The sequence below is a fragment of the Ictalurus furcatus genome, chromosome 9 (assembly GCF_023375685.1).
Source record: "Ictalurus furcatus strain D&B chromosome 9, Billie_1.0, whole genome shotgun sequence".
NCBI lineage: Eukaryota > Metazoa > Chordata > Actinopteri > Siluriformes > Ictaluridae > Ictalurus > Ictalurus furcatus.
Genome location: NC_071263.1, coordinates 9,631,976 through 9,642,822, shown reverse-complemented (window position 1 = coordinate 9,642,822; position 10,847 = coordinate 9,631,976). Strand labels below are relative to the sequence as shown.

Sequence of the window (10,847 nt, the reverse complement as noted above, 5' to 3'; positions counted from 1 at the left end):
TGTTCTCAAAGTGTTGGATTATTCACTGACGCATCTTTTGGCAGATTGGCGAGCCTCGACCCATCCTTGCTCTTGAAGGACTAGGCCTTATTTGAAGGCTCCTTATATACTATGATTAGATGATTGCTTCACCTGTTTCACATCACCTTCTTATTTCAACTTGTCACATCTCTATTAGTCCTAAATTGCCCCTGTCCCAACTTTTTTGGAATGTGTTGCATGCATCAATTTCAAAATAAACATTTATCTTCAAAAAACTATGCAGTTGATTAGGTAAAACATCAAATACCTTGTCTTTATTAATTTTTTTTTCAAATACAAGTCAAAGTACATTTACAAATCACTCCTCTTTGTTTTTATTTACATTTTATAATTACATTTTACATAATGTCCCAACTTTTTCGGAATTGGGGTTGTCCATCCATCCATCCATCCACCCATCTTCTATACTGCTTATCCTTTTCAGATTCACGGGGAACCTGGAGCCTATCCCAGGAAGCATCGAGCACAAAGCAGGGTACACCCTGGACAGGGTGCCAGTCCATCGCAGGGCACACAATCACATACACACTCACACATCCATTCATACACTACGGACACTTTAGACATGCCAATCAGCCTACCATGCATGTCTTTGGACTGGGGGAGGATACCGGAGTACCCGGAGGAAAAATTGGGGTTGTATTTAAGTATATTTATTAAGTATATATGGACTGTGTTAAATAAGAAGTAAGAACAGAGACAGGCTGTACAGATTGAGTCCTTGACCAGATTAGTCTGGTAAAGTGTCCTTGCAGAATTCTGTTTATTCAGGTGACTTTATTGTATGCATGTGTAGTTTATGGAGTATATTTCTCGGATTGGTTATCTTAACACAAGGGTTTTTTCCCTACAATAAATGGTACCACATTAATGTAGTTACAGTAGGAGGTGTGGCTTGGTGTATGTCACATTTATGTGTTACTGTATTACAGAGAAAAACTTTTTAATGCAAGGTAAAAGTAAATAAATAAATAAATAAATAAACTGTTTTAGTCTAACCTTGAGTTACTTCAATTTTAATAAGATTAATAAAGTATTATCTTAATCATTAATGAGATTAATAAAGTATTATCTTATCTTATCTTAATTAGTTTATTGTATACATACACAATATTTTAAGGCACCAAGGCTATTATCATTTAATAGTTTTCTAGAAGGCTTTTTAAAATTCGTTTTCTAACATCCTCAGAGACACAGCCGTCCAATTTGGTAAGCAGAATTTTCCCGCATGACCAACACACACACACACACACACACACACAGAAGAGGATCACACATTAGCTTGAAATGAGCTTTAATTTCTAATTAGCTATTCTACAAGGCTTGCTTTAGATGCAGGCTGACGAGCAAATGGGAGATTTGTTATTTATGTTGACATCTCTCATTTCGACATACGTCTGCCCAATTTCCCCAGCCCTGATTTCCCCTTTGGCCGCTCATGCAGCGAGTTTGCATAATGTGGACGATATTTTTAAAACCTGATTATCACACTCCCGCTCTGACATAAATTGCAGAAATGGCAGATAAATAAGAGGCATGTCAGCATCATGTACTAAATCAGGCCTTACTTTGTATCCTGTCCTGTATGGATGGCAGGTGAATATTAATGACTCAGTTATATGTTTCAATCAAATGTGTGTTGAGCATATTATTGCTTCAAGAGCTATGTACGATTCTGCTAGACTCCCATGCCCCAAAATAGAAGCAGACTCATCTTGAAAGGACTATTCTCACTGAAAGCAATTGACCTAGCATAATAACTCACTGCAAGCTCAAAGGCTGACTGAATCAGGAATCTATTTATTGACCAGCAGAGAGCAAAAATAGCTTCCCAGCACTAAGACGCAAGAAATTCGATTCAGAAATAACTCAAAAACAGAATCTTACATCTATTATGTCTTACAATTAAACTGCATAGTGCACTGTGTGCTCATTTAATGTCATAGACAGTAGTACATAGACAGACTTGTACATAGGAGCAGTCCAGATTATGGAATTGTTTACCATTAGAAATTAGAATGGTGCCCTCACTACCAATTTTAAAATCTCTTCTTAATACTTAACTTTTTTCTTTGGCTAACTGATTTATTTATTTATTTATTTCCTTGTATTCTAGCATTGTTTTATTGTGTCTACTGTACAGCACTTTGGTCAGTCTAGGGCTGGTTTTAAATGTGCTTTATAAATAAAATGAACTTGAACTTGAACAGTCCTCATTCACAACCCCATACATTTTACGTTACAGTGAAATACTAATGATCTCTTATGAGTGACTAAAGATTTTTTTTTTTTTTTTACTGTTGCTGACAGATACTCTACAACTCTACTGAGTGCCTAATCACAATGTAGAGTATAGCAATATATAGTATACATAATAGGAGATTAGGATGTGTATGTATTAATATATCAATCAAATATATAACACTAACATCTGATATTGTTCTAAAACTGCAATGTAAAACAGGATAGCCCCATTACATTATACGAACTTATTTCTTCTCTTTACCTCAATTGTCATGGCACATTTTGGATATTGAACTCAAGTTTATAAATTTTCAAAAATTAAACTTAAGGTAATCCATTTTCTTGACTTGTAAAACATTTTGTGTAACTTTTTGAGTGGTTGACTCTCAAATGATATCTTAGTGGCCACAGTGAACTATGTGGGTTCTACAACAGCAATAAAACATACTCTAACATAAATAGAAGCACTAGTAAAGAGGAAGTTATTTGAAATTCAGTGTAAAAAAATAAATTAAATAAAATACATGTTGGACATTGAGAGGCTTCACACAGATTGGAGTTACACTTTCTTAGCCTACACAGCTGGACTAGACACAACCAGGCCTGACTATTGCAAACCCTGTTCAATCAAATCAACACTTAAATAGAACTTTTTCAACAGCATGAAGCTGGTTAAGAGGTCTTACCCAGTAACACACTATGCCAAAATTGAAAGAAATTCCAGAAATGATGAGGAAGAAGGTGATTGAAATACATCAGTCTGGGAAGGGTTACAAAGCTATGTCAAAGGCTCTGGGATGCCAAAGGACCACAGTGAGAGCCATTATCTCCAAATGGAAAAACTCAGCACAGTAGTGAACCTTCCCAAAATTCCTGCAAGTGCCCAGCAACGACTCATCCAGGAACTCACAAAAGAGCCAAGGTCAACATCAAAAGACCTACCTCTTGCGTCAATAAAGGTCACTGTTCATGACTCCACTATCAGAAAGACACTGGGCAAAAATGGCATCCATGGAAGAGTGGTGAGGAGAAAACCACTGCTAATCCAGAAGAACATTAAGGCTCGTCTGAATTTTGTCAAAACACACGATGATCCTCAAATGTTTTGGGAGAATGTTCTGTGGATAGATGTTTGGATTAATTCGAACACGGGGTCCTGTTACATCTGGCATAAACCAAAAACAGAACATCATACCTACGGTCAAGCATGGTGGTGGAAGTGTGATGGTGTGGGGATGCTTTGCTGCGTCAGGGCGTGGGGAACTTGCTATAATTGAGGGAAACGTGAATTCTGCTCTCTACCAGAAAATCCTTAAGGAGAATGTCCAGTCTTCAGTCTGTAAGTTGAAACTCGCAACTGTATTATGCAGCAAAACAATGATCCAAAGCATAGGAGTTAGTCCTAGTTCTAGAAGTAAGAGAAAGACTGTATTTTCTTCAAAGATCTAAAACTATTTAGTATGAGATGTTCACAAAAACAGAGGAAATCAAATACTTGTACAGCACTGTATAAATCACTAAACAATGATGCTTTCATACATTGTAATTACATGGATATGAGTTTATACAATAACGTGAAACTCACTATTAATGATTAAAGAGTTGCTGTTCTGTTCTTCAGTAATTGATGAAGATGTGGAACAGTATTGTAACGTGAAGCACATGGAAACAATTTAGCAATTAGTGGTGTTGCTGTGTTCTTCCAAAGTTAATAATTATGTGGATAATAGTATTACACATGGCAATTCATTACTAATTTTTGTTATTCAAAAGAAAATTATTGACAAAAAGATTTAAAGTATGTTAATGTAGAACATTTGTTACTCATTGCTACATTACAGTTACAATTACGTTACTTCCACATTACATTACAGTTATTTAGGTCTCAAAGGAGGACAGAAATGGAGTGTTGTTGTTATTTGGTCATTCAAGGTCTAAAGAGAAACAGACAACAATAACCTGCAAAAATACAAGATTTTTGTAGGTTATTGTTGTCTGTTTCTCTCTTTAGAATGTGAATGACTAAATAACAACAACACACCAACTCTGATCTCCTCTGAGGAGACCTGAATAAGTCATATAATTATTTACATTTTTGATACTGAGGTATTAGAATTGGTTTGGGTATATTCCCTAATATTGGGAATTTATGACAATATGATCAATAATTAATCAGTTGTTATTATAAAAGAGCCATAGTTAGCTTGGAGTTCTGCCGGAGAAATGTAAGCCTCAGTACTTACTGCTTAAGATCAGTTAATTACTGAATAGTTAATAGGGAACTCTAACTACCAACTTACTAAGTAAATAAAAAGTATTTAGTATTTTATAGGAATAAGATGGGTGTTAACGATGAATTACTCATTCGTTCCTGCTTAATAAAGGATAACACATGCTTCCTCTTGGATGCATGTGAAGCCATCTTTCTGAACTGCTGCTCATGCGGTGTCACAGGGCAGCATAACACACTTGAAGGAAAGTGCTATCTGAATTCTTCCACATACATGATTTCACAGATAGCCACAATTACCTAGTGTCACTGTGACTGATGGGGGAGAGTATGCCATCCCTCCAATCCCAAGAGCATGGCCAATTTTGTTCCCTTGGCTCCCAGACATACTGTAGATGGTTGTGGCATTGTCGGGATTCCCAATCACAGTCTCCTGACAATAGGGTGACTGCTTTTCTGTTCCACCACTTGGGATTAGCAATTTAATTTACATTGTTTCCTAGCTTGCTAGGTTATTAATGTGCCTTTGGAGTGTAACTCTCAGCAACCAGAAACCATCATAATTGCACCAATTGCTTATAAACATATGTCTGATTTCAATAAAGCCATGATCGACAAATTTGCACATCTGATGAGACTGATGAGCTAAATTTCTTTACAAATGAGGCAAATTAAACAGTGAGGTAGTAGTGTTATGTCAGGGCTGTTCATGTTTGTCTGTGCTGGGGACGCTGGCTTTTAGAATAAACTACATCGTTCTGTTTTCTCCTTGAAAATTTGTGTTTGTAGTTACTTTGTTCAAGTATTCTTGACTCTCAACCTCCTATTTAACTTCTACAAGGTTACTCTAAAAATTCACCAGATACTAGCCCAAACAGAGTAGCTAAACCTGGGACATTAGGAAAAAGCAACAGACTTGCAAATGCAATAATATCTGTCGATCCAGCCCATGCGCCGAATTAGTAGAGCAGAATCAGACAATTATGGGAAATCCATTTTAGAGCAGGATATTGGAGCAGTACACATCTCAATTCGTGGGGCAAAAGATTCATTCTTCAGAAAATCCCCCATGAGGCAGATACAACTCTTTACACAATGGCAATTATTCGGATGAAATGAAAGCTCAGGGAACTGAGTTCAGTCATTCAGGATTGATTAACATTTTTTCATTTCCTAATCTTAACACGATCTACATGGAACAATAAAGTTGTACTGACCAATACATTTAGCCAGATCACATTTTGGTTCACGATTACTTTACCTACAAATGATTTGCTATAAATGTCTCCTAGGGTAATAAAACTGCTATAACACTGCTGCAGAATTTATGAATACCTCTCTATAATATCTGACAGTCCACATATAGCATGCTGTTACATATGGACATATATATATATGTCCATGGCCCCCTGACTGTTTTTAATAACAGGGAACATATGGTAAGGCAAAACCAAATAAAAGCTCTGCTGGTGTTTTCTCACTTCAGCTACACACAGCTCAGACCTCACTTCTCACATGGTGTTTTATATTAAAATCAAAGTAAGCCAAATTTTCCAACAGACCGTGAGCAATTAATTAATAAGACATTGATACTGTACTATTCAACAGTAGAAAGTAATTCCCTAAAGAAGTGATGACAGGGTTATGAAGTCGACAATATGAAGAACTTGCCATTAAGTGATTTTTTCGAGGGGATAATCATCGTTCTCTATAAGCATCAACAAGGGCATAGCCAGACCTTTAGCAATGTGGTGGCCAGGTTAGACCCAATGATGTTATTGGCGTGGCAAAATACAAATCTGCATGCATAGAAAATGACATAAAGTGCCTATCCCTATCTGTGTAGGATTCCCATCAGATATAAAAAGTACACATGTACGCAACATTTATTTGTCATCTAACACGCTACAAAAATCATAACTAACACAACATTAGGCCTAACATTGAATCAGAATTCAATATTACTGGCTGCCTTTGGCTACCGACAAATTTAAGAAATTCGGTGTTATGCCTCTAAATAATGAATATGCCAAATAGATTATACTAAAAGACAATGGGGTGAAGGAATACTTAGCTTCTGTGTTAACTAGCTAAACTTACTCGTTCCGGCATCACATTGACAATCAAAAAAGCTCACAACGATGTTGCGTTATTATGCAAACTAGTCTATCACAGAAATATTTACCAAGCCTTTTGGTTTAATATCACATTTAATTTGTACTTTGATTGGACAATGCGTGAGTAGTCCATCTACTTTTAATTTCGCTGCTAGAAGAGGATAATGGAGTAAATAATCTACTTTATTCAGGTTAATTACACCTGTGACTCTATTTCACATGTGCCTTGATAAGGTGTTACAGTTGTGTCAGTGATGGAAAATATCAGCCCAGGTCAAATCTAAGGGGCATGTCAATCCATGTAATCATCTAACACAAGTGTCACCAATGGCTTCATGAATCTACAGAAGGAGCTACAAAGAAATCAGCCTGAGCCTTGCTTTGTCATACAATTCTGTGTCTTTTACTTACGACCATTGATGTTGCTGTCTTGTCTGGTTCCACAAATCCAAAATAATCCACCGTAACATACGTAAAAAAAAAATCTGATGTGGGTGCTAAAAATGAAAGCTTATATTGATGGGGTTTTTTTAATTTTTGAAAGACAGGGGAGATCATTATACCAGACACCGCTGTTGGTGTCTTTTCATGTTTTGAAAGGCATGATTATTGGTAAAACAAGTAAAATATATATTGTGTTCTGGCTTGATCAACCACTCATTGTATATATTTATTACAGCAGGAATAACATGTGCCTCACTCAAACCTAAAAAAACAAACAAAAATAAATAAAAAAACCCCCAAATATCAGCTACAGCACTCGCACAAACATGACCTTCACCCACTCAAATTGCCAGCTCGACTGACTTGTGTGAAGACTGTTGAAAAAGCTGAAATATACCCATGTTCGGCTTTTGCTCAACACTGAAATGAGTAGGAGCCCATTAAATCAAGTGGATTAATATTGCCTTTGCAGTTCCAAATGAAAAAAAATGCTGGTGTAATGAGCAGGACTTTCTAACAAACAAATTTCAATAGTTAGTTTAATATACATTGATACTGTATATGTATTTGTCCTCACACAATTGCTGGAATTTCTAAAAAGGAAAAACTGAAATAAGTGTCTGTAGGACCATTTCTAAAATGTGGTTGAAATGGATGAGTAATATCAGCATGGATTGGAAGCATGTGATATTCATTTTATTTGATGTGCGTTGGTTCTTGAGAATCATGACTCACTATCCCCTTGTCCTTAAACCATGAGTGGTTTCAAATTCATGGCAAGTTCAAGTAATGGTACATTCATGATATACTAAATTTACATCTTCTTCAAGATGAGGAGGAGTCCATTAGTCCTTGATACAAACCCACAAGTTTAAAGTAAAGGGCAGTGATATTTTTCCTAAAGTTATTACGCCTTTCAAAACAGTTCGCCTCTCCTGCCTGAGAGGAGAGGGTGAGATTCTGAATGGATGCTATAACAGCGCTTGGCCTCAAATGGCAGTTGCCGTGGCAACGTGGGGCGGGCACACAGAGTGAGGGACATATAAAGCGGCTGACAGTCCCTGACTGAGACACAGAAACTCTGAAGCCATCTAGAAAACTGAGACAGTGCTGAACCACACACACACACACACACACACACACACTCCAGCACCTGTGAGACTTCTCCCAGAGAAGAGGCACTCCACTATGCTGAGGCCAAAGGACCTGTGCCAGGGCTCTGGCACCAAAACCTTCTTGGAGGCCATGAATAGTGGAAAGGTGCACCTGGCCCGCTTTGTGCTTGATGCACTGGACTGCCGCATCATCAACTCAAAGAACGAGAGCAGCCGCACACCACTTATGTGTGCCGTGTGCCTGCAGGAGCACAGCACCAGGTCCAAGTTTACACAGCTGCTCCTGGAGAAAGGTGCCGACGTGAACACCAAGGACGAGAACGGTCGCACCGCCCTCAGTTTGGCCTGTGAACTTGGCCACCTAGATGCTGTCAAGCTCCTGGTGCAGTTCAACGCCAACCCTGAGCTCACTGACACCTGGGGCAATAGCGCCCTGATGTACGCTGCCTATGGAGGACACAGCCAGATCCTGGATTTTCTCATTCGGGCTTTCAAGAGGCTTGGATTAAGACTTGACCACTCTAATCATGCCGGCCACACTGCCATCCAGGTAGCTGAAAATTTGGGACATGCCAATTGCGTTCAGGTGCTCAGCATTGCAGTGAAGAAGGCAGTAAGCATCGAGCAAACTCAAGAAATCAGAAGTGGATCGCATGCAGTTCCCTGGCCTAATCGACTCCCGAAGCAAATTCTGGAAAAATTCTCAAAGCCGGGTCACAGCAAGAACGAAGAGACACTGCCATCTTTGTTTCACAGGCAGATGCTGATCAGTGACGGCAAAGACCTAAAGAGACGATTCAGTCAGCAGCAGTCCCCTGAAAGAACCAACTCAAGCGGTTACCAAAGTTTAACCAGGTTTCCAGAGAGGCGTTTCACTGAGAAGGAGCAACATGTCCTGTTCAGCTCGAAACAGTTTCAGTACTCTAGAGAAGCCGGCTTTGTGAGAAAAAACACCTTGGTCTCAGAGCGCTGCCAGAAAGTGGACCACCATGAGACGAGAGAAAATCCGCCCCAGTGGGGAAAAGAAGCAAAGTCATTCAACCTGGACCTCAAGACGGGACGAAAACAGTCGTACCAGGGCGAGACGCGTGACGTCACGCAGCCTGTCAGCCAATTAAAAAGAGCTTCTCTTCCAGACGCGAGACCTCTCGTGCCGAAATTCTACTGCCATGGCAACACTTCCGCGAAGAAGAGCGACGTGGACAGAGCGGGGTTCCAACAAATGAACGGAGTCTCTCGGGTTACTGCTGAACAACGGAACAGCGACTACTCTGAAAAGAAGAAAAGCTCGCTGAAGCGCGGGGGCGTTGTCAAAAACGAAAGAGCGAATAAACTGCTCTTCAGTCGGGACGAGGCGCCTCGGGAAAGAATCAAAATCCGGCCGCCGGGCTTCGGGACCAGGTTACTGCGGCGCTTCACAGCTCCTGAGTTCATGGGACTGGTTAGAGATGCTCAGTCCGGCGCGACGTCAAACAAAGGCAAGATTGCTCGATCAGAGACATTTCCCCTTTCATACACACATAAATTGGTAAATAGTCAGCCCAGCGTTGATAGCATCAGCGGCGTCAGGTGCGAATTTGAAGGCAGTCCTCCAGTCAGCAGAGCTTAATCTATATTTATTATTTGCATCATCATTACCATTATTATGATTCTCGGAGTTGGGAATCAATGGAGTCGATTCCTTACAATCATTCTCTCGATCCAGAAACTAAACCACAGGAAACGCAGATATTGTGGAAAAATAAATGTGGGTTCAATATTAATTAAATGCTTTTAACAAGAAACCGAATCAACTGTTCTGTTTTGTCTTTTCACTTTACGCGAACATGAGCCGAATCAGTTTCTTTGTACGGACTTGACTCCTAAGTTTCGGAGTCGACTCTCAGTTCCCAGCGCCTGGCATCGTAGAGTCGACTCTCAGGGCTAGATTTACTTCTCCAAAGGCATTAGTTACTGTCATTTTGGAACACAGGGCAGGGATTTCACTTGTCTCAAGCTGCTTTGTCAAACACCACCATGAACAACACTAGATTAAATTGTAGTTGCAGAGTAAAGCAACTTGCTGTTATTTTGTTGTTGCTGTAGTTGTTGGTTTTCTGATAAAGGCAGTTTGGATCATCACTAGTTTCTTTTCTCCCAGAACTATTACAGCCTTGGTGAAACTTTCCTCCCAGACACGCCACTGTAAATAAACAGACAATGATTAAAATTCATTTCTAAAGCAAGTAAATGTGCTATATAATACTTAAATGCACTGTCTTTGATTATGTACACGTGTTATTTGCACTTCAGGAGTCAGGCGGGGGCACAGGTTTTTGTAAAATTGTCATATTGCTCTTCATAATTAGTCAGTTTAAAATATTCCTCTGTATATTCTCTACTATACATCCACAAGCTTTAGACAGTTGAACACATGTAACGAAATCTGTTGATACTCATGTCTCAGACAGGTTTGTATATATAATGTATGTATACTATAAAAGTACAGTATATATTCAATTTGTGTACAGATGAGAGAAATATTCTATGTGAAATGAAATCCCAATTTACATTTATCTGGAACAAACGTTTGCACCATAGCTGTGGTCTGGTGTAATTTTACCTATTTCACTATGCATATTGTGAATGTCAATCATTTATATTCTTTAAATAAAT

At 38.9% G+C, this 10,847-nt stretch overlaps 1 protein-coding gene across 1 annotated transcript; it reads left to right on the top strand.

The window, feature by feature from the left end:
* The first annotated feature begins 8,246 nt into the window (after positions 1-8,246).
* Positions 8,247-10,837, top strand: LOC128612846 (ankyrin repeat domain-containing protein 50). The gene has a single exon (XM_053633287.1). The coding sequence runs from the start codon at positions 8,266-8,268 to the stop codon at positions 9,799-9,801; it is 1,536 nt and encodes a 511-aa protein (XP_053489262.1). The 5' UTR covers positions 8,247-8,265; the 3' UTR covers positions 9,802-10,837.
* The last annotated feature ends 10 nt before the right edge of the window (positions 10,838-10,847 follow it).